At 47.4% G+C, this 26,490-nt stretch overlaps 10 protein-coding genes across 10 annotated transcripts; 4 read left to right on the top strand and 6 right to left on the bottom strand.

The window, feature by feature from the left end:
• Positions 1 to 8: 8 nt before the first annotated feature.
• Positions 9 to 611, bottom strand: RPL43 (60S ribosomal protein eL43; the record flags this gene model as incomplete). The annotated part of the gene is made up of 4 exons (XM_033568702.1): positions 9 to 72; positions 193 to 357; positions 497 to 527; positions 593 to 611. The coding sequence occupies 4 exons, from the start codon at positions 609 to 611 to the stop codon at positions 9 to 11; spliced, it is 279 nt and encodes a 92-aa protein (XP_033427508.1).
• Positions 612 to 1,292: 681 nt separating this feature from the next.
• On the top strand, positions 1,293 to 2,735 carry ATNIH1004_004029 (uncharacterized protein; the record flags this gene model as incomplete). The annotated part of the gene is made up of 4 exons (XM_033568701.1): positions 1,293 to 1,482; positions 1,527 to 1,603; positions 1,850 to 1,974; positions 2,030 to 2,735. The coding sequence occupies 4 exons, from the start codon at positions 1,293 to 1,295 to the stop codon at positions 2,733 to 2,735; spliced, it is 1,098 nt and encodes a 365-aa protein (XP_033427507.1).
• A 260-nt stretch (positions 2,736 to 2,995) lies between these two features.
• On the bottom strand, positions 2,996 to 4,517 carry ATNIH1004_004028 (alpha/beta fold hydrolase; the record flags this gene model as incomplete). Its single annotated transcript, XM_033568700.1, has 7 exons — positions 2,996 to 3,273; positions 3,345 to 3,396; positions 3,450 to 3,780; positions 3,846 to 3,955; positions 4,020 to 4,127; positions 4,238 to 4,290; positions 4,439 to 4,517. The coding sequence occupies 7 exons, from the start codon at positions 4,515 to 4,517 to the stop codon at positions 2,996 to 2,998; spliced, it is 1,011 nt and encodes a 336-aa protein (XP_033427506.1).
• A 508-nt stretch (positions 4,518 to 5,025) lies between these two features.
• On the bottom strand, positions 5,026 to 8,552 carry TWF1 (Twinfilin-1; the record flags this gene model as incomplete). Its single annotated transcript, XM_033568699.1, has 7 exons — positions 5,026 to 5,436; positions 5,500 to 5,568; positions 5,648 to 6,110; positions 7,218 to 7,330; positions 7,395 to 7,646; positions 7,757 to 8,418; positions 8,534 to 8,552. 7 exons carry the CDS (start codon positions 8,550 to 8,552, stop codon positions 5,026 to 5,028), a joined length of 1,989 nt encoding a protein of 662 aa, XP_033427505.1.
• Positions 8,553 to 9,025: 473 nt separating this feature from the next.
• On the bottom strand, positions 9,026 to 10,177 carry SFC1 (putative succinate:fumarate antiporter (Acr1); the record flags this gene model as incomplete). The annotated part of the gene is made up of 4 exons (XM_033568698.1): positions 9,026 to 9,639; positions 9,701 to 9,896; positions 9,955 to 10,052; positions 10,114 to 10,177. 4 exons carry the CDS (start codon positions 10,175 to 10,177, stop codon positions 9,026 to 9,028), a joined length of 972 nt encoding a protein of 323 aa, XP_033427504.1.
• A 1,771-nt stretch (positions 10,178 to 11,948) lies between these two features.
• Positions 11,949 to 13,261, top strand: ATNIH1004_004025 (uncharacterized protein; the record flags this gene model as incomplete). The annotated part of the gene is made up of 2 exons (XM_033568697.1): positions 11,949 to 12,714; positions 12,846 to 13,261. The coding sequence occupies 2 exons, from the start codon at positions 11,949 to 11,951 to the stop codon at positions 13,259 to 13,261; spliced, it is 1,182 nt and encodes a 393-aa protein (XP_033427503.1).
• Positions 13,262 to 13,623: 362 nt separating this feature from the next.
• pex26 lies at positions 13,624 to 15,007 on the bottom strand (the record flags this gene model as incomplete). Its single annotated transcript, XM_033568696.1, has 2 exons — positions 13,624 to 14,512; positions 14,577 to 15,007. The coding sequence occupies 2 exons, from the start codon at positions 15,005 to 15,007 to the stop codon at positions 13,624 to 13,626; spliced, it is 1,320 nt and encodes a 439-aa protein (XP_033427502.1).
• A 544-nt stretch (positions 15,008 to 15,551) lies between these two features.
• Positions 15,552 to 19,017, top strand: ATNIH1004_004023 (uncharacterized protein; the record flags this gene model as incomplete). Its single annotated transcript, XM_033568695.1, has 9 exons — positions 15,552 to 15,786; positions 15,841 to 15,933; positions 15,989 to 16,215; positions 16,262 to 16,901; positions 16,957 to 17,393; positions 17,505 to 17,548; positions 17,863 to 17,936; positions 17,994 to 18,637; positions 18,715 to 19,017. 9 exons carry the CDS (start codon positions 15,552 to 15,554, stop codon positions 19,015 to 19,017), a joined length of 2,697 nt encoding a protein of 898 aa, XP_033427501.1.
• Positions 19,018 to 20,452: 1,435 nt separating this feature from the next.
• On the bottom strand, positions 20,453 to 21,706 carry ATNIH1004_004022 (uncharacterized protein; the record flags this gene model as incomplete). The annotated part of the gene is made up of 3 exons (XM_033568694.1): positions 20,453 to 20,911; positions 20,964 to 21,405; positions 21,465 to 21,706. 3 exons carry the CDS (start codon positions 21,704 to 21,706, stop codon positions 20,453 to 20,455), a joined length of 1,143 nt encoding a protein of 380 aa, XP_033427500.1.
• Positions 21,707 to 23,886: 2,180 nt separating this feature from the next.
• Positions 23,887 to 24,669, top strand: ATNIH1004_004021 (uncharacterized protein; the record flags this gene model as incomplete). The annotated part of the gene is made up of 1 exon (XM_033568693.1): positions 23,887 to 24,669. One exon carries the CDS (start codon positions 23,887 to 23,889, stop codon positions 24,667 to 24,669), a length of 783 nt encoding a protein of 260 aa, XP_033427499.1.
• Positions 24,670 to 26,490: the final 1,821 nt, after the last annotated feature.

The following is a 26,490-nucleotide window of genomic DNA, read 5'->3' as shown; positions in this document are numbered from 1 at the left end:
CATCACACTTAAACCTCCGCAATTTCTCTGAGACGGCGGATGGTGGAGCGAGTGGCAGCGGCAGCAGGGGTGCTGTAGGACGATCGCATCAATCAGTATTTGTGTCACATTTCCTACATTTCTGTGCACAGCCCAGGTTTGAACTATCCCGGGATCCGCAGTGGCATTCAAAGAAACTGGCGCTCGACTTACGAGACGGTGTAGGCACCACCGGCAACGGTCTTGTTGCAGCCCTTGCATTCCCAGATACCAACAGCCTTGCGCTTAACGGTGTTCTTGCCGCAGAAAGTGCAAACATAACGGGCGTGCTGGGATACTTCCATCTTCTTCACCTGCTTACGCAGGGAGGCACCGTATCTGTGCAATCACGTCAACAAACCGTACTGTCTTGTCGATGCGGGTTTCGATTTTGAATCCGTATTTCAATCACTCGGGCGAGGAACGCGACCGAATTCAAACCGGATCTTAGGATGGAGGGCGCAGAGCAAAAGCATACCTGGTACCATATTTACCTGTGATGCCGACCTCTGGAATTTAAAGTCAATATTTATTTCCCTCGAGATCAGTATAGTTTTCAAAAGAATAGGCTTACTCTTGGTGCGCTTCGTCATCTTGGCTGTATGGCTGTTGAAGTCGAAGATAGATACAGTAGGTCGAAATCGAGACTGAGGCTTTCTAGGTAGTTGGGAGTGGTTGTGGGCTCGCTTAGGGCTCGAACTCTTGGCACCAGTCACGTGAAGTATAACTTTTCATTACAGAATCTGGTGATGCGAAGTATAGCAACAAAAAATAGATTAATTAAATTAGAATATATTAATTCAAACCACTACAAGAATGTCTAGGTAGGTTACTTTTAAACAGAATGCATTCTGAACGACAAGTCTTTGCAACAAGATCATCGCACGCTTTGTGTTTCAAGTATTGGGCGTCTCAACTCCCTGTTACCTAAGAACGCTTCTCAAAAACAAAGAAACCGTTCAAAATTTTCTAGATTCAATATATTGATATTACAACAGCGTTACTTTCTGCCCCCAGAAATATCTATACATATTACGTGGCAAGAGAGAATAGACGATAAAATCTCAAGGACTCTTTCGTCCCATATGTCACATGATCAAGTGATGTCACCTGCACGTAGCACCAGTATCTGACATCGGTAGATTCACGATTTTTAATTTTTCTTCTACCATTTTACGCGCCCCAATATTCATATATTGTGTATTGTATATACATAGTATTTGTTAATGTTGTGTCTTGGCTAGCACTTTTAAATATCAGCTATACGAACTGCTATGGAATCCAACAAAGAATTTGATATTGCCGTTCTCGGTCCTACGGGCTACACAGGCAAGTTTTGCGCAGAATATATTGTCAAGAATCTCCCAACAAACTTAAAATGGGCTCTGGCGGGCCGGTCTCTCTCGAAGATCGAGAATGTTGCTAAGGAACTCAAAGCATTGAACCCTGATCGCAGTCCACCAGGTATATCCGTGACTCGGGCTCACAATGCGACTGTTAATGTGCAGTAGACACCATTGCTGTTCAGCTTAACCAGGAAGAACTATACTCCCTTGCTCAGAGAACGAAGCTCATCATCAATTGCGTGGGCCCGTATTATTTGTATTCGATTCCAGTAGTTGAAGCTTGCGCTAGGACTGGGACAAACTATATTGATGCGTAAGTGCGTCATTGGCATTGTAGACTGTCATTAAACTTCGCAGCACTGGAGAGCCTCCATTCGTGAAGAGCATTATTGAGAAATACCACGAGTCTGCAAAAGCAAGCGGGGCTATTGTGAGGCATCCCCCCTTTTTTTCGCTCACTTATTGATGTCCTAATTCGATTCCAGATCATTCCGTCTGTAGGTTTTGAAAGTGTGCCTGCAGATATACTGTCCTGGATACTCGTAAAGCGCGTACGGGAGGAATTTTCATGCCATACCAGGGAAATCACTTGCGCCATTGACGAGCTCAAGTAAGCCAGTATTGCGATCATATCACAGTTCCATTCATTCTGATCTCTATGACAGGAGCTCCGGCGCAAGTGGAGGCACTCTGAGCACGATTTTGAGCATTTTCGACTCCCTTTCGATTTCAGACATGTTCAAGTCGATACATCCCTTCGCAATTGCTGCCTCCGCACCAAAGTCTATACCTAGCGAGCCATTCATCAACACGCTTCTGGGAGTCCGCTCTGTGCGAGATATGGGTGTTCTTACCACAGCCCCTATAACAATTGCTGATCGTCTAATTGTTCACCGCAGCAGTACGTTAATGCCAGAGTTCTATGGACCCCAATTCTATTTCAGAGAGTTCATTCGCGTACGAAACGTATTCATCGGTGTTGCTCTGCATATTGCATTTGTTATCGGGCTGCTCCTTTTGACGTTGCCTCCGGTTCGATTCCTGCTGAGACGGATCATATATACACCGGGAAGTGGACCGCGCAGGGAAGATTCAACTACTGAATGGTTTCGGTATCGTGCTGTGGCGACTGTCGATCAGACCTCACAGACGCCGAAGCGTGTGCTCGGTATACTGAAGTATCAAGGATCGCTGTATGCCCTGACAGGGCTGTTGATGGCTGAGGCCGCAATGGTTGTCTTGGAAAACGAGGCGAAGGTTAAAAAAGTGTCGCGAGCTGGTATTGTGACTTCAGCCACTCTGGGCCAGGAATATGCGGATCGACTGGAGAAGGCGGGTTGCAGGATTGAAACGCGGCTGTTAGAGTACTAATAAATCAAGAAAAGCATGTATATTATGCTCAGATAGCTTGTCTATATTGTATTCGGCCTGCAAAATTGATATAAGTATCATCTGTTATGGCTTTATCTTGGAAGTTTATAGCGGTACGTCTACTGAATATGACGAGGGTACACCCAGAAAGCATATTTGAACGAGCAACACTCAATCCTACACTATACCAGTGGGCTTTACACCAATGTGCAGTAAAACTCAGGCTATAAATATCAAGTTACATAAAAACAATACAACAATTATAATTTTATCGCTCGGGGGCCCGTGAAAACAACCTCTTCCAGCCACCAAGCTATCATCTCATTGACTTCCTTTGGACGCTCCCACAGCGCCCAGTGGGAGGTATTGATTTGTTTGAAGGTCAAATGTGGGATTGTCTTTGTCATTCCCCGACCGTAATGAGGTGGGAGGGCCGCATCTTTGAGTGCCTGGATGAAGAGCACAGGTGCTGTTATACGTCGATCGAGGATGGCGAGTTCTTCTTTGTAATTGATTTCGCGGGTTCGATACCAATTGCCTGCCTAAATTAGTATATTGCTTTGCCTAATACAACTGTAAATGAAATTAAACGGATGGAGGAGGCCGTACATGGACCACGGAGGCCATGTCTTGCAAATTCCGTGGCATAGTATTCAAGCTCCTATTAGTCTCGGTCAGCACATACGAAGGATGGAAATAATCGTATGTATGTACCTCTTCACTCAACAGCTTTGAAGGGAGTATACGCTCCATTTTATCAAGCAATATTCCCAATTCAGCATCCCACGCGACTTCTCTTTCTGCAGTTCGTCCGCCATACAAAGCAGACAGGAATTTCTTAATGCCCTCCTTGGTCCGGGTGGGCGCCTCCAATTCTCCGCTACTAAGCTGCAATTGATAAGCGAAGTGAGGTGCGACTTTTTGCACCATCTCCTCAATTGAAAAGTATTTCGTTGTCGGTGCTGCGTAGGGTACGCAGACCGTAAAGAGGTAGGAGACTAGATCGGGATGCCAAAGAGCAACACGATATGCCAACGCAGCGCCCCTGCATTAGGTATTTGTCAGTTTAAGGGTCAAAATATATTTCCCTTAATTATGGATACAGCTCACCAGTCATGTCCGCCAAGAATGATGGTGGAAGCTCCAAGTTGGGATGCTAATTCCTTGATGTCATCGGCGCAGCTTTTATGGGAATATAACGCCAGGTTCTCCGGTGCATCCTATATCTTTTCATTAGTATTTTTCAGTCTTGATCATTCGAGAGAATAGTAGAAATCGAAATACCGTTCTTCCATATCCCAAGCAATCCGGAGCAACGACTCGCAGACCCATCTTCCTCAACATGGGGATCTGATACCGCCATCCCATTGACAAATCAGGGAACCCATGAAGCTATGTGAAAATAAGCCTGATGCCTTGTCGTATTTAAAATCTTAACTCGAAGACTTGTATGGATATGTATCTCATAACAACCCATGGAGATTCGTGGGAGATCCACGCACAAGAAAGATAGTTGCTTTGTATTTGCCAGACTCGGGCTCGCTATAGAGATAACCTGCAGTTATATCACCAAGTCAGCTCTTTGGTTCATGCCGAATAGTTCAGCTACTATGTCTCATTCTGCAATATTAGGAGGAGAGAGAGAGACATCTGTATATATATTCTTGTAGCGTCGCAGATTTATCAATTCATCGTATGCATACCGTAAGTTTTGCCATTGACGTTAGCGGAATGTCGCTCGACCCTTGGGTCACCAACTACAGAGAGTTTGTCGACAGACATGGCTGCGGTGCTGAGCTAGATGCGGTGTCAAGTCGACAACAAGTAATAAGGCTGGAATCGAGTATTATTCGATAGATCGACAGTTATTCCCTGAAGGAGGCAGGACGCATACCGACTTTCTTTTATTTATAGAGGCCCTGCCAGCTGTTCATCACGTGAATCCTACGATGTCATGGAAATCTTGGAAATAGGTTACAGCTAGAAGATTGCGCACTAGTGTCATTAAAACTGCAGGAGCTTACACCCCACAAGATCTGGAATTTTATCTTGTTCATACCATAATTGATTTGTAGTGTCATCAACGTCAACGATTTGCTGGCTTACCACATCCGCCGAAATGCCTCGGCCCCGGTTAATGCAATATCCTCCCCTCAATAGTACCGAGTACTTACTCCTACATACATGCATTCATCCAATCCTCGAAAGTATTGGGATCTGTCAGATGACAGCAATAAATTAAAGAGCATAAAAGAAATAAAGAGAGGAAGTTCTCAGCAAGGCGCATGCACTAATAAATCACCGTATCTTCTTGGTCTTCAACGACCTCACCGCCGTCATCGTCATGGCCTCGGTGAACGTCTGACTGGCCATTATCGTCGGGTACATTGTGATCTTCCGTAGATGTGTCTTCAGTCTTTGTCGTTTCAAGGCTCTTTTCATGGTTGGTTGCAGCACCAGGCGTGTCCGAAACAACATGCATGGGTTCCTGGATTTCTTCTTTGACACCTATCTCAGGCACCGGTCCCAATTCAAAATTCTCCCCTGGCGGTGCTTCGTCTTTGTCTTTATGGTTTTCTTCCTCAGGTAGATAACGCGTCTTAAACTCCGCCACTTCTCGAGTGATAGTAGCCTCCGCATCCTCAATTTGCTTTTGTATGATCGAATGGTCATCTGAACGAAGTTGCCATGGCTTGTAGTACTGTTCAAACGTTATGTTAGGCCACCATAAGGCGAAAGCCATAGTAAGTAGAAGTCAACATACTAATACAGGTTCGCTTTTCGTCTTCAGGAATTGAGCCATTGCCAGTAAGTTCGAGTGGCGTGTTCGCATCTATCATTCAATAAGCGTCAGCACCGTCGCTTCATTCGCCACAATACCCCTGGAAAAATAAAATAAAATAAAGTCCTACCGCTTCCTCATCGTAAATTATTTGCTCCTTTTTTCGGATCGCTGCCCTTTCATCTCGCCTCTTCCGTTTCAGCTCGTCGTACTCTTCATCCTGTAGCTTCAGCTTATCCTGCTGTCGTTTTTCTATATCTGCGCGTCGTTTCTGAGCCGCCGAGTTTGAGCTCTGGGAAAGTGTTCCGAGCAAAGCACCAAATAATCGTTGTCCACGTTTGCGTTCCTCATCGCGCCTACCAGTTTGTCGGCTAGGCCTTCGATCCGGTTTTTGATCTGCTCCATCGGGAGAAGTCTGTTTCCCGTTCGCGACGGAGCGACGTTCGTCGTTATCGTCTCGGAAGCTAAGTCGACGACGTTTGTTATCTGGGTCGGGGTCTGAGATAGAGGACTGTCTCCGCTTCAGTCCAGCAGCATCCGGAGAGGGGGCTGTATTCTCCTGATCAGGTAATGCGACGGCGGAAGCGAGTGACCTATGTATAATTAGTATAGCAGCCTAAAAATTGTATAAGATGTTTCATAGTACTCTTCCGCCATATCTGTTAGGTAGTTAGGGAACCTCGAAGCGCGCCCCTAGATTCAGGTGCAGGGAACAAGAATGAACGAAGGCGAGTAGACGAATTCAATGAAAGGAATGATCTGCCGATGGGTGATATGCTGATGCCCCCGACAAGCACCGAACGTCCAAATCTTTGTTCTGTAGAAACCGAGGATTCGATATCCCGATATGGAGGAGACTTGAGAGTTCCACGCACGGACCATTTCCCGATCTGGGGCTGGAAGTTGGCTGTGGATGGAATCTTCTGTCCTTTCTTGCCATCGTCTTTTCAACGACTTCTACCAGCCTTTCGTGACTGACTGACCAAAACGACAGAAGACTCTTACAAATACTAAGCCCCCATTTTTGTCAGCTTTGCCTCCTGATCGGAGCTGGTAGATTTTTCCTTTCCCATCTTCGCAGCGACAACTTGAGCTGCCAGTTGCACCCAGATTATTATCCTCCGTATCTTCCAACGTCCACTATAAGAAAACATGTCTCGCCATCACCCCGATCTCGTTATGTGCCGCAAGCAGCCAGGCATTTCTATCGGTCGACTGTGTGATAAGTGTGATGGGAAATGCCCCGTATGCGATTCCTACGTTCGTCCTACGACATTGGTCCGAATCTGCGATGAGTGTTCCTTCGGTAACTACCAGAACAAGTGCATCGTTTGTGGCGGCGAGGGAATTAGTGATGCGTTTTACTGCTTCGAATGTACACGCCTGGAAAAGGATCGAGACGGGTGTCCGAAGATTATAAACTTGGGAAGTTCGAGGACAGATTTGTTTTACCAAAAGAAAAGTTTTCGAAATCATTGACCCCGGCATGGAGCTATTTTACATGTTTGCCTGCGTGCTGGTCGTGTCATATTGGAGCTTTCGCAAAAACGACTGGTTTGCATTTCTACGGTCCCGTCTCCGAGCTCGAGTCGGGTGTAAAGGCTCGGCTGTCGGGAAGGCTTGAATGGAGAAGTGAGCTACAATGATGAGCTATATATGATGAAGAATGTACGGTGATCTGAAAATCGTCGCGGATTTACCTTCCTGGTCGTCTCGGTCTTGCAAATCCTCGCTGTGGTCCGTTGGTTTGTGATGGATTGACTTCCTCCTGCAACTGTTCTCCCGAGACTTCGTCTGGCGACGACGCTTCGATCTACGTGTTTCACCATTAAAAATTCGAGCCTCAAGTAAAACAAACTCAGGATATGAATTCGTACCTTCTTCATAATCTTCAAACCCTGATCTTCCGCCAATTGGAGGGCATACAGTCGAGAACTTGCATATAGCATGCGCTCCTTGATCGATGAACTAGACGGACATGTATAAATGAAAATTACGGCCTCGGAGTCGGGGTAATGATAAAATGTGTACCGTGGCGAAGAAGACGAGATATGTTTCTGAACGGAGTTTGCATTAACGCCGGATTCTGCGGCAGCCAGTCTGACGGTCTCCTTGGGAATATCGATGACCTGTATTTTAAGACAACAAATTTAGAATTAGCAGACTTAATTAATCAATATCAAAGTTTTGTGGAGGAATATTCCACTATCTCAGTCCTTAAGAGGTCAAAGGAGCATACCAGTTGTACTAGCCCGCCCTGTTGTAGCGATTTCAAAGCGTCCTTCGCATCTTCGTCCACTGGCATCTGGAACCGCGCATTGTTACTGGGTCCGAAAAGACCCCCACCATTTCCGCGAATGAAGGAGCCCCCAATGCCAATATCTCTGCCCGGTGTACCACTTCTGGCCTCCTCTTCCGCTCTCCGCACTGCTTCTAACTCACGCTCTTTCTCACCCATAAGATCTTCCCGTTGGAAGCCTCCTCGGCTAGAGGAGCCATTCTTCTCAGCCTCCCTCTCCCGCCACGCCTGCTCACCCATGACCTCATCTTCTTCTGTTGCAAAGATCGATGACGCAAATTTCTCGGTACCGAGTTCCCTCGCCAATGTTGCCCGAGTCGAAGCGAAGAGTGTCTTGGCCCGCACCCCAGCATTAGAGGGAATATATGTCAGCGCGACGAGAGACGACAATGCGCCTTGTGGCTGTCGAATAAGAAGATAGATAGGGGTTTTAGGCTCGAGAACGGAGGATAACTGGGAGAGAGATGGGTAGAACGCATTAGGGGCGGAGAAGGGAACCGGCGTAAGAGGGGCCAAGCTCTCCGATGAGATTGTCACGGGAAGACAGAAGATGGAAGAGTCGGAGACAAAGTTGTTAAAAGCATCGTGTAGCTCCGGGGAGACTATCAAGTGACTGTTGTAAGTATGGGGATCACCCTTCGCAATGTATGTAAAAGGGGAGGCATTGGAGGGGTCATCATCGTGTGTTCCTGCAGGAAGAACCATACTAAAACATACCTGAGATTCCCGACTGCATTTTGAAGTATGCACCTGCGGGAGATTGGAACCCTGAAGATGTGACTTGTCAACAGGGCGGAAGTGTGGTTGTTGTTGAGGAAAGACAGAGTGCGGAGGGGAGACGGGAAGCGGTCTGTTTAGCGGGGCTTGCGGAAACGTACGCCTCAGGCTACAACAGGGGTTGTCCGAGCACAAGTCCTCAAGATAATTTGTCTTCAGATATTTTAACTATTTAAACCAAAAGAAAATGGTATTCGAGGTCCACATAAGACAAAAGAAAAATATATACATACAATCCACCCGATAATGGATCCGTTCTGAATGCTCTTCCAAGAGAAAATGAGCCCTAAAATAATATACCAAACAATAACAGTCATATGTACTACTCATGATGCAGAGATCGCATAGCAATCGAAAACGCCACCATGCTCATGGTATCAAATGCTTTCGAGAACACGCAGCGGCTGTTCCTTTAATGCATGTTTCCGGCATTTACTCCTCATATGTCCCTCCGACGAAACTCCATTTGGAGCTCTCCAGTTTCCCTTTCAAGTACTCGTACACAGTGAAGGTGACGGCCTGACCGGGGGCCACTCTCATCACACGGGGCGTGATACCTTTATAGAATGCGCGTGCACCTTCCTGCTTGAACATATCCTTGGCGATGACCAAGATACGCGAGACGGCCGACTGACCGGGCTCAGCGCGTGTCTTTTGCAGTCTAGTCTTGATCGTGTCGATAGGGGCATTGGAGAAGGGACCGACGGCGCCGGAAATCAAACCGATCACAGTCGTCTGGTATGACGGGAGCTGGCTGTTACTGTATTCAGGCTGATGCCGCTGGAGCAGACCCTTCAATTCCGTGTACGCGGTGAAATTGGCGGCCTGGTTGGTTCCTTGGCGGAGTGCGGTCAGAGAGACACCACGGTACAGGGCGCTGAAACCTTCTTCTCTGATAACAGTGAAAAGGGCGTGGGGGGCGCTGCGGTACTTGGGCGTATCAAGTGGATCTGCCAGACTGTGATGTTGTGCTTGCAAACGGATTTTGACGACTTCCATAGGATTCACCACTGCCACAGCTTCTGTTACACCAGCAGCAAGACCGGCTATTTCAAGGAGAGTTTCGTTAGTATGCCTGGGGGAAAATTGTCTGAAGTGATAACCTACCTAGGAAAGTCGCCTTGCTTGAGACAGCTCCAGACTCGTCTGCAAGAAGCTGCTTGTATTGTTCATAGGAAGTAAACCGAATGGCCATCTTGGGGATGATACCACCTAGGACAGCTCCCAGACCCTTATACAGGCCCAATGCGGTTTCTTTCTTGACAATATCGACACCGGTGGTGATAAAGCCACGGGGTTTCATCTAACAAGAAAATGCTATTAGCCGGAGCAGAAATCGATAAGGCACTAATCTCACTTACACCCGGGGCTCTGGCCCGTCGCGAGAGCTGCATTCGAACTTTAATGGTATCTAACGGATGGCAGACGAGTGCCTCCATCATTCCGGCACCACCACCGGCTGTTTTGCACCTGTCAGCAATGTATGCAAGTTGTTAATACGGCGAATCTGAAGTGTCTACCTATCAAGTTTACAGCCGGGGAAGTTGTCCTCTTGCCATTGCCGTTGCCTCCTTTAGCGGACATGGTGATCAATTGTGATTATTTCGAGCAATGAAGAATCGTGTGAGTCAACTAAAGCGCCGGGGGTTCTCCGGTGACGATATAGACCAGATCGGCGGGGCGTTCTGCAACAATCCAAAGTGAAGCAAGAGACGGGAGGGAGAGTGAGTGAGGCAGAAAGGGGAAGAAAAACGTCTATGACAAGACAACTTCAAAAGTCAGAAGGGATAAGCCATTTCTTAATTAAGAGGAAGTAATGGGCGACGATATCGGACCTTCACAAGGTGTTCCAGAAGCACGGGGAGATACGGAAGTATAACAATGATGTCCCTCGGCTGACCTAAAGGTATTTAAACCGGCAGCGGGCTCAGGTCAGCCGCGCTCTGGGAGCATAAAAATTAGGGTGAATAAATTCTCGGGAAGAGGGTCATCGAATCAATGGCTCGGTTCAAGTGGCGGCTTTGATTTTACGGTTGAGGGGTGAATTAATATTGCACTACCACGGTCGTGGAGAAGCTATTACGGGGAAGCGGAGGAAGCTATCCTGGACGAGCGGAAGTACCACTGTATGCGCATCCTAGCTACAAAAAGGAAGGAATGTCAGGGACTGAGTATATTGGATGAGCGCCCGATAATTCACAGGCTTGGACCCTGCATTAAATAGCACCTATTATTCCGTACTCCGTACGTCTGTTGGTAAACTGTTCTGGGGGACTACACCTGGATCACTAGAAATGCTCCCGAGGTATCGACTCTTAACAGTATTCACTCGTTCAGCTACAGTTCTAGGTAATCGGGCCACATGACCTTATCGACCGATAGCAGTAACAGTCCGAAAATAGGGAGAGAGGGTTAGACCTTCACATGCTAGAGATGTTCCTTTCTCCCTGTCCCTATTTCTTCGATGCGCTTAATCGTCGGAGGCCCTGTGAGCCAAGACTCGCATGGAATGGCTAACCACGGAAGAAGCCGGGCTAAGACTGCGTGCATTTTCAACCGAGGTGTTTCCTTTTTGGGCGGTGCCGCGGATATCCTTTATATCAGTCAACAGGGAGGTCATTCATTACTAGTTATTATTTCGCATCTGTCTGACGCATTCCTTCTTTCTCCTTAAGATGTATCAATATGGATGGGTTATGGCTTATCCATCCCTGATCTTTTTGAGTCAGCACAGGTCACATAAAGAACGGTCTTCACATGGAAATTAGTGAAGCACATGATGGTATCCAACTTAGTATGAATGAATATACTGTATGGAGTAATTACGTGGCGTGGAGGATCCTGTGGATGCTCAAATACTAGATCCAATAGACGGTTGCCTACATTTTCTCCAGTGATTGCAGAGCCACGATCGATATACTCCGGATTACGGACTGACTGATGATCACTCCGATGGTCCATGCCAAGCATTCTGCCTGTTCTGTAAGGCCAGTAACTCGGTGCATTTTAGACATCTTACACGTACCGAGTGCATTTTAGATCCATGGGGAAATAAATAGCCTGATGGAACTGCCGTATATCATGTCGGTCTACATTCCCTGTTGGCGATGTTGTCTATCATTCGCCACATCACTAGTCTATCATCACATCGGACGAGGTCCGAATCTCTTTTAGCCCATTACCCTGCGGCCATGTCAAGGTCGGTCGAGCCATCTGCAAGAATGCACTGCTTCCCTGCCAGTGACCTCTCGGATCGCGCAAGTCTCCATCGCAGCTTCTACATACGATGAAACATATGAGCATATTCATGTCTAAATCCTTGACAAGTAAATAGCCATATGTTCGACGTGAAGCCATGGGCCAAAGTGCCACGGACACCAACCATACAAGGCACCACGAAATCCCACCCGCAAAGCTGCAAATCCGGCTGAAAAGGATCCTGAAAGCCACATTCGTATTCATTCTGCATCAATGGCTTCTCATCGGACAAGGAGTCGTCTGCATCCTGGCGTACTATTTCCCCGACGTGGCCAAACACGGCGGCGTAATCCGGTCCGAATACAGCATCCTGTACGGCGCCATGGCACTCATCTTCTTCATCTCGGGACTGAGCATCCCTCGTCAGAAGCTATTCCTGCACCTGCTGAACTGGCGTCTTCATGTTCTCGTCCAGGTCTTCTCATTCCTCTTCATTCCCACCGTGATGCTTGCCATCGTGCATATCATTCTGGCTGGAGATCCGCATGGCCGGATCGACCGCGCCCTGCTCGCCGGGTATATCTTTACGGCGTGCATACCTACCACAATTGCTTCGAATGTGGTAATGACACGATCGGCTAGTGGGGATGAAGCAGCCGCGCTGGTGGAGGTCTTGATTGCGAATCTCCTGGGCCCATTTATCACCGCCGCTTGGACCGTCACGGTCCTCCCCGATACCCCCGAGTTCGCACCATGGAGGAATGGCGATGGTGACCTTAAGGACATGTATCGCAATGTCTTCAAACAGTTAGGTTTGAGCGTCTTGTTACCCCTGGTAGTGGGACAGTTGGTCCGGTGGACATGCCCCGAGAGGACGGCGCAAGTGCTCCAGAAATACCACATCCCGAAGATCGGAACAGTATGTATGCTGTTACTGGTATGGTGAGTCTATCATCCCAACCAGGTCCACTACCTGCCTAGCTAGGAAGTTAGGTAGCTAGGTAAGTAGGTACTAACCTCAACAGGTCAACCTTCTCATCATGCTTCGCAACAGGGGCACTACAAACCCTATCAGCAACGAGTATTGTATTCGTCGTCTGTTTCAACATTGCCCTGTATATATTCCTCACCATCGTATGCTTCTACATTTCTCGACCGCCGAGGTTCCTTTCCGCGGGATTCGCTGGCGCGCAACAGATTTTCAAGCGCATTTCTCCCGAGGAAACCATCGCTGTGTGTTTCTGCGGTCCGGCGAAGAGTACGGCGCTCGGAATCCCGCTCTTGTATGCGATGTGGACGCAGGTGGACCTGTTCACCAAGGCGAAGACCTCTGTGCCGGTGTTGCTGTATACCACAGAGCAGATCTGTGTTGCACATTTCTTTGTACATGTGTTCCTGCGGTGGCATAGGAGCGTTCATGAAAAGAGTGAGGTTGGAGGTGATGATGGGCAAGTAAATGGGGTGGTTTAAGGGATCTCATTATACCTTCTTTGTTTATTTATTAATTTCATAATTAATAAATCATACATGGTGCTTGAGTACATGTCGAGCATATGAATTACCACTCCTTTAATAGAGTATTGAAACCAGGGGTTTGTACAGTTTAATTGATACTTATATGGCTGCTCTTTTGGACCGCTCCTCCTGTCGTTCGCATGGATACGTAAATTGTACACTGAATATGGAAATAAACTCCTATATGACATGTTGACCTGCACATCCAGTCTACATAATTCGCAAGATGAAGTGGGATAAATTTAATACCAAAGTTTCGGACTTAATGTGTTGGGGCCAGCTCCGGAGTTCAAGAATACAAGAAAAAGAAAAGACCTTTAAATATAGCTCACCTTCACACCCATCCCAACCGTCCCCTTAATCTTCTGCCATCCAGCCCCTGTGATTCTCTGGATGCGTTCCCGCACATTCCGCCGGGATAGTGCCACGATAATTCCGAGTATGAATAACAGGGTGCGGGCAAATGACAGGGGATTACCGGCGATGGTTTTAGAAATGTACCGAAGAAGATTACGAAGGACATTCGTCAACGCCCGACTCTGTTTGGCATGGGCCTCAGGCTTTTCAGGCCTTTTGGCGTTCTTCGGACCTGGTGGGGAAAATGCGGTGCGTGATGAAGCACTCAGTCCCTTCGTGCTATGTTGCTTCTCGCTAGCTTTCCCTCGTCCTTTGGAGCTGCTGCCGTTCGCGTTGATTTTCTCGATGCCGTAATCCACCTCGCTTTTGTTGCGTCCGTGGCTTTTCTTCTGAGCGCTTTCCGCAGACGCAGCTTCTTCCGCTCGTTGGCGTTCGGCCTCACGCATCTGTCTCTCCATTTCGGCGTCTTTCTCCCGCTGGAGCGCCGCAGCGCGCAATTCACCCTGCTCCTTTTCCTCCTTCAAACCATCGAGTGTTTGCAAGAACAGCTCCCTACGTTCATCGTCCAGAACTTCGTTGAGATTGATGAATTCACTGGCAAAATCCCACTCCTCATTACGGGGAAGGACGTGGAGGGTAAAGAGTTCGATAATCCGGACCCGAGCGGCAAGATCTTTCGGTGTATCTGTGCCACCGTTGGGCCTGGGCCTAGATCGATGGGAACCATTTAGAGAGTTATCCATGTGTTCTGCTACATCGAGGTTTGGTTGACCATATGAGGAGAGATAGGTTTCGAGTCGTTGCTGATTGATCTTTTGAGAGGGGGAGTGATTTAACAATAGAGTTGCCCTGTAGAAGCAAAATGTCAGTTGTTGAGAGCACCAAAGACAATAAGGACGGGATATCTACTGACAAATTATATACGACCTCTGCATCGACTGATCCCTCAAGCCCTTTGTAGCCGGTTTGGACGACAGTCTCCCAGATCCCCCCGTCGCGGACTTTGGACGAAATAGCCTTCCACTCTTTGTGACCGAACAGCTTCTTCCCCTCTTCTGGCCCCAAGTCGAGTATAGAACTTAGGAGGGTAATGTATAGATTCCACACCTTGATCCTCCATGTGGCCTGGGCCGTAGCAATCGGGGCCATTGAATTGTCGCCATTGGCAGACGGGTGTTCCTCGAATGGTCGGTTGACGGTAATGACCGGTTCCAAGGCTGTCAGGGATTCTTGTAGCCGACGTGTTAGATAAAGTTGTGAAGCTTTCTTGTATGTTTTCGAGCAGAGTTTCGAGGGCGAAAAGGATGATGTGGAGGAAGAGAGCTGGGACTGAGAGGTTGACATATTGTCCACCATTGTTCGCCGCCAGCGAGCGCTAGATAAATGTAGGTAATGAATCGAATTGAAGCGAAAGCGGATTGGGGATACAATGATCGGTCGGAGTCAAATTCGCTACCTCGACGAGAAATACATGAGCAGCTTGGACGCCAGTGCGGAGGTGAGAGGATTGACTAGTAGTTGGCCGCGCAGCTCGGTCTTTCCCTCGGCTCAGCCGCTCTCCAATCTGGGGTCTGATGTCACGGGACATGTCGCGTTACTCATCTTCCAATGTCAATAGCTGTTGCACTTTTCTCTTCTCCTTCCGTCACAGGCCGAAGGACAGTACATACAATTATTCCGGTTGTCACGATTTGAACTCATATTATCTCTCGTTTCTGGCGATTTGACCCCTCTTACAGGCACATTAAAATTTACATACTATTCACTCCATAAATAGCATCCATAGATAGCATTGATTACAGACCAGGAACCTACTTACGCTGAACTCACCTGTAGCCCTGAGCTGATCTCAGTGCTAGCGCTCTCATTCCATAATCTCCAGCAGAAAATGGATATCACCTATGAAACATTTTCTTTCCACCTTCCTAGAATCCTAGATGATCTAGCCACCTGCTGCTTTGTATCTATAGATTGTGAATTCTCTGGGATTCCTACTATTCCTTCTCATCCAACTAACGGACGAAACACACTTCAAGAGCGCTATGAGGAGACCAAGGCATGCGCTGATAAGTACCAGATAGTACAAATGGGCTTCACAATTTGCCATGAAGACACAGAGAAAGGTGTGTTTATTTATTGTTGTAGTTTACTCTAGTCACTAACGCCGATGTCTCTAGCAATTTACACTCTGAAGCCTTACAATGTGTATTTGAGCCCGCTTGTTGAACGCAAGCTGGAGGTGGAGCGGGACTCGTGCTTTCAAAGCAGCGGTATGTAACCAGGTGGCTTGCTTTCATGTCGTGTACAAGCTGAGCTCTCCAATAGCAGTCACATTTCTCCTCGAAAATCAATTTTCCATGGCGGCCCTGTACAAAGATGGTGTCCGCTATTTATCTCGGGAGGAAGAGGCCCATGCCATGGCTAGAGCTTCCCAGAAATATAACCGCTCAGCACCGCGTGCAGTTTTAGATATCAAAGAAACAGAACATGAATCAATTGCGTTCATAGCTGCGGTTCGACATTTGGTCAACGATTGGGTTGCTCATGGTGATGTATGTGGCCGATCTATGTTCCATAAGACTAGTCTAATTGTTCCAGAATCGTGAACCATATCTTAATATTCCACCACCTAGTCATCCTGCCGTGGGCGTAAGCTCCAATCCCATGCCATCAGAATTGAATAATTTCCAGAAGAGACTTGTGCACCAAGTTATAGAAGTGGAATATCCTTCTTTGGTAACAATCTCGCAGCCTGCATTCATTCAGATTATCAACTACGATGAGGCCCGCGAGAAAGCGGTTCAGGATCAGCGAATCAAACGGGCAAGGGAGCGAGTATCAAAGCAAATTGGCTTCAGATGGGTGGCAGAAGCGTTGGCTGGAGGTGACCTCTCGCATCTTGATCCCTACTGTTTCCGTAGCATCATGTCGAGATCAACAGCTGTAGAGCCCCAGGCTTCGCTCTGGGAATTTTCGGACAAACTGAAGCGGAAACTTCAATCTCATAGACCTATCCTGGTAGGCCACAATATTTTTATCGATTTGATTTACTTCTGTCGGTGCTTCTTTGGACCACTGCCGGACCGCATGGAGGATTTCCAGACCATGGCCCATAGCATGTTTCCAGTTTTGGTAGATACGAAATACATGGCTACACATGAATGCGGATCCATCAATCCGCGATCTTCGTTAAGTGAGATTAATGCGGACTTGTTGCAAATATCGACTCCGACAATAAGTCTGCAGTATCCACTCTTTTTTTTAAGTCGTCATATGAGCTGACGTTTGTTCAGGGTTACATTACCAGCACAATAAATACAATTTTCGAAAGATCGAGCACGAAGCTGGCTATGATAGTTTGCTTACTGCCCAGGTTTTCATTAAGCTTTCAGCTCAACTTCGTGATGGTGGAATCCAGCCTGACGGGATAGCCTCGAGCTCACTACAGGGGCAATCGAGCAAAAATGAGCCATTAAAGTGGGGAGCAAAACAAAGCAGTGGTAGGGCGGCCGGTCGTCTTAACCTTCGCACGCATTTTGATGCGCATGAATTTGAAACGCCTGATGTCGATAGCAAGAATTCCAGTAAACCGGCTCAGATGACCTTAAAAACTAGCCACCATGAGACTGTAATAGTCAAAACGAACAATGGCGGATTGATCCCCCGGAATAATGAAGGGTTTTGGCATGTCTACAGCAACAAGTTGCGGGTCTTTGGCACAGAGGAGAGGGTTTGTTGTATTGGCTAGGCAACATGCTTTCTGTATAACATTCAGCATAGCGCCTACTTTTTTTTAATCATTCTTTTTTTATAGGCCAGATGAGAACTAACATGGTTGAAGGCCAATCTTGTCCAGTCATCTGCAGAACGCAAAATGAAAGGAATGTATGCAGCATCTATCTAACAGTACACCTTGGATTTATGAAGGTACTGCTAGCGAAATAGCCGCGAAAGTACTCATTCTGAGCACCGGTAAATGATCAACTGGTCGTGGGAGTAGCGTAACGCAGTGACGATAAGGAAAAGGTGCGGTGAAGAAGAAAAGGGTTAAAAGTCGGAAAAATTTTGAAGAAAAGGGCTTTGGTCACCTGAACAGCTAGCCTGTTGGGGACTAGCGGCTACCCAATGCTCTCGCCGCGGACAGGTGACCGCCAACTTTTCTTGCAATATTGGCGAAGCATTATTGACAGGCACACCAGCAACGACTCAGTCAACGTATTCGGGGCGATGTCTTCGGGATACAATGGTGCCAGGCGCATAGCCTCGGCATTGTGTATGTTATCGCTTGATAGAAATAGTTGAATTGACCATCGTACTGACTCTGTCTTAGGGCCTTCAATCGCCGAGCCCAGCGTGTGCAGAAGCTGTCGCCGCAACTATGCCGCCATGGCTTCAACCGAAGCTTCTTCTGCGACAACGACTCCCTTCCCCGTTATGAAGCCTACGTATACCATTAATGCTGGCGTACTTCTTTCTCGTCCACCCCAGATCACCCGCGACCTGACCCAGTTCGAGAAAGCCTATTACTTCTACCAGCGACGACTGAACGAGCGTTTGGCGTTGCCCTTCACCAAGTATTTCTACTTCAAGCGAGGCACCCCGGCAGATGAGGAGTGGAAGCGTAAAATTCGCGAACGCCAGACGCCCGCGCGGGATATCGGCAAGTACAATGCTTACGCCAAAGATGCGTGGAATGACGAACTTCTCGTTGGATCGGTGGAGTCGGAACCGGAGCACCAAGTGGAAATGCTTGTGCAGGATGCAGAAGCTACAGCGAACGCCACGTCTCAAGATACCAGCAAGAAAGAGGAAATCCCAAGACCTTTCTCCCGAGTAACAGAGGCGGATCTGAAGAATGATCAAACCAGCCTGAACCGGGCGCTTCAGCGGACACTTTATCTTCTTGTCCAGTCTAAGGACGGATACTGGAAGCTCCCAACTTCTCCTATTGAGGCAGAGGAGACTCTTCGGATGGTGTGTATCTTCCCCATGCCCATTGTCTTTTCTTAGGATATGGTTGGTCAAGTATATGCTAACTCTGCGACCTACAGGCTGCCGAACGTACCCTCGCCCAATCGGCTGGTGTAAACATGAACACCTGGATGGTTGGTTTCCACCCAGTCGGTCACTACGTCTACAATAACCGCAAGCCGAAGATCAACGAGGCAACTGGCACGGAACATCTGGGCGAGAAGACCTTTTTTATGAAAGCGCGTATCATGGCTGGTCAGGCGGACCTGTCTGCCAACGACCAGGATCTCAAGGACTTCAAGTGGCTGACTAAGGAGGAGATTGCGAAGTACGTTCGCGATCAGTACTACAGCAGCATCAAGAACATGCTGGCTGAGAGGTAGATAAATAGGACGGGGATGGGTGTACCGATAGTGTTGAGTTTTATTTTAAGGGAGAAGAAGAGTCTGTGTCTGAACAGTATTGCATATATTATAGTATGCCATGTATAACTACCTAGCTTTTGAGTCTGATATTATTATTTGCAATCGATACTTGGTTATCCTAGACTAGTAAATACCAACAGAACGACCTCAACGCCATGCCATGAAATGTTTCTCCGACCCTACAACCCGCACGGAGTATACCTATAAACCGACACAATCCCAAGCGTCCTATTTATTTCAAATTAAACTTCTGTCCCTGAACAACAGGCTGATCCTTAGAAGTCTTGGTAGCCAAACTCTTTCCACACATCGGACAAGCTACAATAACCATTAGCATGGATACGATAGTGAAATTTTATCAGACTGATGAAATGAAACTGAACTTAACCTACTGACCATTCTTCTGATAAGCACATCGCTGACAATACTTCCTCCCTTGCTCTGTCTTGGTCTTACACATCTCACAAGAAGATGCATATGCCGCGTAGGGATTCTTAGCCTTGGAGCTGAGCAGTTTACTCTGGATGCGAGCATTAGCATTCATTTTTCCATCTATCCATATCAGACTGTATAAACTCCTTGTCAAGTAAACTAGAACCCAAGCACCCACCCATACACACACATAAACAAAAGGTAAAAAAACAGACCTTCCCGATACCTGTATTCCCCAACGTCGGTTTAGACTTATTACCAACTTCTCCCACTTTGGAACTGCTGCCGCTGCCGCCGCCTAACGAGCTGGACGGGGAACCATAGTACATCTCAGATTTGCGCTTTACCCCGGGAGTGGCTAGTTCGGTCGATTTGAGTTTCTTTTGGCATTTTGAACAGACCATATTTATTAACAGGTGGTTATTGTATGTACTCTTATGGGATATGGTACTTTGATTCGATGTTTTGTCTTGTATCCGGTTGTTGATAAGAGTTAAAGTTATGGATGGGTACATGCGATGGATAAGGAAGGTTTTTGCCACCGCTTTGCACGGTTGCATCAATTTAATTAGTATCTATTTGTTCCGTTCCGTGTGGGTTTGGGCTAAGAAACAGAATAGAGAATGGGGCAAAAAAACTCCAACACCAGTGACTATCGTCCTCTCTCAAGACATTATTCAGCATTTTTAAGATGCCATACCAGTTGTTTATTAGAGTGCTCGTCCTAAATTGTAAAATTTTTATGCTACCTACCTGGAAACACCAGACAGAATCATATATATAATTTTAGGATTATTCACGTAAAGATTTAAAGCACAGCAGTAATCAATTATCTTACCAACCTCTGATTTCCTTGGTCAGAAACCCGCAGCAAAATAAAAACGGTTCAAAGCTCGAACACTGTCGAGGCTCTTACTTCAGATCGCCGCTGAATTCTATGCTTGATCCTAAGCAGAGAATCCTACCCTACTGGCCCTTGACCTTGTGCCTGAGTATGCACTGGTCTGTTGAGGGGCGGACCCCTCCCTCCCGACATGACTGCATTTATCGTCTGCTGGTTAACAGGGATACCCTTCCAATCACCAGCAGCCTGCCCAAATGTTATAGAGGGACTTGACTGCTGACTGAGCACTTCTCCTATGGATGGTCGGTAAGGTATATACGGGCTCATTCTCGGAGGATATATGATTCGAGGACGGGCCTGTGTCGATGAAATATCGTCATTTTGCAATTGCATGCAGTGGACGATGATCCCGGTGTAGATGCTGACTACGCTGAAGAATTCGACCACTGCGCAGGCTGCATTCACGTACTGTGGTTCTGGGATCCGAAGCTGCATGTATAGGATCGTTCTGATGGCGGTGGTAAAGTTTAGAACAAGGTAGAATAAGCTCGCGGTTGCGAAGGAGATGGCTCTGATCTGATACCGGTGAGCCTGCGTGAAAACGAGACAAACACTCTCATGATCATACCTTGACCTTGCTGCCTAATGGTCGAGAGGTTCGTTTGATGACAGGGAGTACTGCCCACAAGAATATCTCTAATGATCCGACCATGAAGAGGATGGCACGAGCTGTGGCAACTCGGTTGTCATAGTGTGTCATATGCAAGGCATCGGAGCTTCTGTCCACCGACTTGACAATGGCAGCAATTTGAACGGCGCAATTGGCCACCGCAAGAAGCGACAGTGTCCCCAGGATGCCCCAGTGGATTGTTGTAACGATTGTAGAGATTTTTGCCGGGATTGGAGATTGATCGAGGGATCTCTGCAGTGTCCGACACAATGCAAAATAGAGAAACAAGAGTGCAAGAAGATATAATATCATCTGTAGGATCATCATAACGACATAGCTTTGTTTCACGGTGGCTTCCAAGTAAGCAAGTAGCAGAAATGTAATGGACAGTACTTGCGAACTGAATATCGACTGGTTAGTCTATCCATCGTGATATACAAGTCCCACAACAACCCTCACAGGATATATGAAGAGATGGACACGATCAATGCCATCGACAAAAGCCTCGTAGGCGTGCCTTTCAGCGGTTTGATCACGTATGCTCCGACAAGGAAAAGAATCAAGGCTAGCAGGGTATGAAAGTCTGAGACCAACCACAGAGTGATGTACGCGTTCGGGCCCAGACTGGATCTAAATAGACGGACCTCCTTATTCCATGGCGACTCACTCTGATGGACAACTTCTCTCCCCCACAGAGCCATGGTGGCCTCGAAGCGGGTGTAGGCAGATTCGATGGAATGACAACTTTCAGGGATGGGATTCTATCGCGCCATCCTCACGAAGAGCCGCGTGCGCTAACCGATGTCAATCAACCATGAGAACGGAAGGATCGACACGGATAGTCACGTTTCTTGTTCAAAGCGAGGGAAGGACTCCGTTGGCGGGTTTGTGCGACTCGAACATGGAAGTCTACTCGCTGATGCGGGTGCTCTCTCGTAGACATTGTCAATGGACTCCGGAAATCTCCAAAAATAATCAACGGGATAATAAATCTGAAGTCGTGGTGAATTGCGTGCGTTGTGGTCGCCAAACGGGCTCCGTAATGCACGAAGTGAAGGGCATTGGGGATTGGCTGGATGCGGGTGGGTTGGAGATGTTGGGTGTGTGAACGGGGAACTTCCATGTGATGGATATATGGGGTTCTGCAGCTCACCATTGAAGAATCAGTCATCCATGTGGATCATTTCGTTTGATAGACCAACACTGCCTGGCCTCACCCTAGAACAGTACAACGTTGGATGCAGATACCCACAGAGAGACGCACTAAAGCAGGGAGGATACTCGACAGCCGACAGACGTCCGATGTGGGTACCCTTGCTATCCCAGAGACCCGGCTTGATGGTATACATATATGTACATCGGGAGGAAGTTGCAATCCCGACCAGGTCGGATTCTTCAGCTGCAGGTTGAACCTGTCATATTCCCGGTCTGGATGGTGGTAGTCCACCTATCCAGATTTGATATGCATGCGACGGTGAGGATGAATTTCTTGATTCGCTGTGGAACGATCCGTGGGTAAGCCTGTCGAGAACTGTGGACTGATTAATATAGAACGTGCACTGCCCGGTCAGCCAGCGAAGTATCGACGGCAACTTCCAGCTGGTAGCACAGCATAGCTACGGAGGATCATCGACAGTGGCGAACGACGAAGAATCCTTTCCATTCCATCCCACTTTTCCTCATCCTCAGCTCGTCGGGACAACCAATACTTTACATACGAGATCTCACTTTCTTTGCCGGGCTCAGCTGTCTGGGCCAAAACCCCCCGCGTTTGTTGTCTCCCAACAATGATGCAGCATGACCCGCCACTCCTGAACTGGACTGCATTGCTGCAGAACCAACCCTGAACAACAAATTAGTCCTCCAATACCACCGAAGCATCGTCGGTAGCAAATGCACTTTCCCATGTCAGAATAAAAAAAAAAAAAAAAAAAAAAAAAAAAAAAAAAAGAAAAAGACAAAAAAAAAAAGAAACTGAGTCAAGAAAAAAAAAAAAAAAATCAATAATACAGGAACACTAATAAAATGCATAAGAACTGCCAAATGCCTATGGGCTCGCAGTCAGCATGATTCCAGCGTACTGGTTCGTTCGGTTGCATATCGTCGACTCCTGACTTCGTGCCTAGATTAGGGGTAAAAAGACTGGCTCCCCTGTTTACAGGATTATAAATTCGCACCTGGGGCTTAATTGCCACGGGCCTGTTTTATCTATCGCCTGAATATCTTGCTGCTGCTGCTACATTTACCGTCAATTGTCGTGTGTTTGACAATCCTTCCCCTGCCTGTTTTCAGCCATCGATCGAGTACGATTGATGCATGGTATTGTACATCCACACTGCCATACACACCTAGGTCTGCCGATTGTGCTCTTCTTGCCTTTTCCCATTTTTCCTTGCTTTCCCGCTTTCTATTTCCGGATCCTGGTGTGGACTAATCTATAGTCTTGACTGGATCTACACCTGTGTTACCCGATTCATTTCAGAGATTATGGGCCGTTGAAACTGAATCGTACGTTGGAAGTTCTATCTCCCTTGCTTCTGAGGCCTTAATTCAGAGGCATATCTACCGTTCGCACATTTTATCTGTCTGTTCCTTGGCCATCTCTGCTCGCCAACGGGGGTTTGCTTCGCGGTCAAGGATAGTCGGATGGTTGCATAGCACAGGTTACAGAGACTTAATAGCACGAAACTAGAGTCGGAGGAAAGCAATAAGATTTTGAGTCGGATAAGATCCAACTGTGATTCTAATCAAGCATTGAACAGGGGAAGATCCGTATTATACCGCGAGAAAGCCACTTTTCTTCGTTCTTCCAGTTTCTGGCGTCTTATTTCATGGGTGGTGCATCTGTGGATTAGATTGACTTTATCTAGCGAAGATAAGAATGCCACCGGACAGATCTTCATTCACGGCATTGAATTTGCCGGCCACTTTCTCACTCCCTCGATGCATGGAATATTTCACCCTCACTGCCGGCCCCAACACTGATCTTTGGCGTAAGCCGCCGAACGGGGATACCTCCACGGCACCGATTGTGTTCACCTCGCTGCGAGGTCCGTTTGTGGTTGCAGAAGTGACCGTCAGTGCAGAATGGGAGATGGAGTGGGATCAAGGCGGGTTGGTTATTTTCGCCGGTGCCACACCCCAGTCTTTCTCCTCGGAAAGTGTTCCGCTGACACCGGAGACACGATCAAGTTGTCCTGGTCTCCCCTCGCCCACACGACCTTGTAAATGGGTCAAGGCGGGAATGGAGTTCTGCTCAGGGACCATGAATGCCTCGTCGGTCAGCGCCACGGCAGATGGAGCGGACTGGTGCCTGTCGCCGCTGGACTTGTCGGATAGGGGTCCGGCAGGTATGAATCCCTTGCGTATCAAGATGGAACGCGTTGGACATTCGCTCTGGATCTGGTATCAGGTTCCTTCGGCGTCTCCGTACGCAAGAACCCCGAGTGTGGTCAGTAGCACGTGGAAAAAGCTGCGCGAAGTAACCTGGTTCTTCTATGGTGTCGAGGACAAGTTCATCCATGTGGGGGTATATGCTAGTCGACCCAACAGTCTCACTCGCAGCGATACGATGTGGGAGATCATGAACAGACCGGCCCTTGAGAGAGCGGCCGGTGTGGGTGAAGGGCTGGTGGTGGAATTTGAAGATTTGGAGATATTCTAGCACGATTTTTCTGGGCTCTTGCACGTGTGCTTCTACCCTATCCGCCCACTAATTCTCGCTCTCTCTCTGTCTTTTTCTTTTTTTTGTTCTCTCGTAAAGCCACCCTACGAGCCACACGACATGTTACGAATTGACGACCTCACCTAAGAGTTTCCTATGTGGACTGGTTCTGCGGAGTTGGAGTCGAGCTGATTACCTACCAGGAATTCGTTTAGTTGGCGTGGTTTAATGAGGTTTCCGCTCTCATATGTTATACCTTATTCTATTGATATTACTAGAATTAATATTCTTCCTTCGATATGTCCAAACATACAATGATTGTATCCAATAACGCGATGATCAACGACGCTAACTTCAGCGCAGTTAACCCAGACATTTTGAGGTGGACGGTGCAGGAATGCAACTTAGTGCTAAATGTTGAGTGTTGACGTTGACTCCTTTGAATGATTGATTGCTAGGGACACCATTTCCGAGGGCAACCATGGTTCCCTGGAAATGCCAACATTATGCTCCACAGCATTACCAGGGCCAACAGACAATGTATGACCCTTGGTCCTGGTGGGGATAGTTATGAAATGGACATAGCTTCTGTATGTTTTTTTTTTTATTATTATTATTATTATTAAAAATGACTCACTTCCACCCCTTCAAAAGTAGTTATCGCTCAGACCTAGTGGCAGACGGGTATGTATGATGATCTCATCGACAAAGAAGTCGCTATAGGTGTATCGTGAATTGGAGATAAGTATACCGAGGATGCCGAGGATAGATAACACCTGACTTCACTAAGTACGCCGTCGAAGAGAATTTGAGTCGCTAACCAAGTCGTACCAGGAGAGGAAGTAAATAAATGATGAATGGTGCCACTCCTGCACTAAATACTACTAATGGACCCTCATCGGGCGTCCCCACTTGGACCTCCATCCTCCGTCGTGTCGAACAGAATTTTATCATCAGCCGATGTTCTCGTGCTTTACAGAGTATGCAGTCGACGGAGCAGAGAAGAGACTACGTACTACCAGATAGGTTACTACTACTATAATCGAACTATTTCTAGACAGCCACGCCCTCAAGGTTTTGAGCCCTGCCGTGATTGGCGATGTCGATGGCGCCAACTCACCGCATTTTCCCAGATTTCGGCCAGAATACGCCCAGGATCTGCATATAATATGAATTGGGCATAATCATATGCGAACGCCGCTCAGGCTTTACAGATGGCTTGCAGGTGATGGATTCCATCGATCGGCTCCTGCTGGTGTACGTACATATGGGACACACTTCATAGATTTACTTGTACATACAAGGATTTTTCCACCCCTATCCTACCCTACGGAGTATACCCTTGAATCCGTATCAAACAAATAGTCCGTCGTAGTCGAGGATAGCTTGGATTCAATGTGACCAGGAGAGAAGAGAACCTCTGCATCAGCACCATAAACAGCACTAAGCTCCATCACTGTGACAACTGCTGCTGCCCCGCCTCACTAACTGTCACTAGCTTCCCTCTCTCTGTCTTGGAGTCTGAACGGATTTCCTCCTGTGGGCACTTCAGCAGGCTTCCGTGGGGACCGCTGTGTTTTTTTTTTTTTTTTTCCCATCTCCCTCGCGCCTGAACCTGTCCTCTTCAGTCTCCTTTTCTACGGACCTATCTCTGCAATAATCGTCATTGTCCTGACACCTCCCACGTTCATCTCCCTTACCCGCACAATCCCATCCCATTATCATCTTCCTTGTCATTACCCTACTTGTGATTATCAGTTTGGGAGGCCTCTCTTCTCAATACTCTGTGTGTACATTATTATCTCGTCAGTCGATTCTCGA

The sequence above is a fragment of the Aspergillus tanneri genome (assembly GCF_003426965.1).
Source record: "Aspergillus tanneri strain NIH1004 chromosome Unknown AapTan_3_pilon_pilon_pilon, whole genome shotgun sequence".
NCBI classification, from domain to species: Eukaryota; Fungi; Ascomycota; class Eurotiomycetes; order Eurotiales; family Aspergillaceae; genus Aspergillus; species Aspergillus tanneri.
This window is presented reverse-complemented; position numbering and strand designations above follow the sequence as displayed.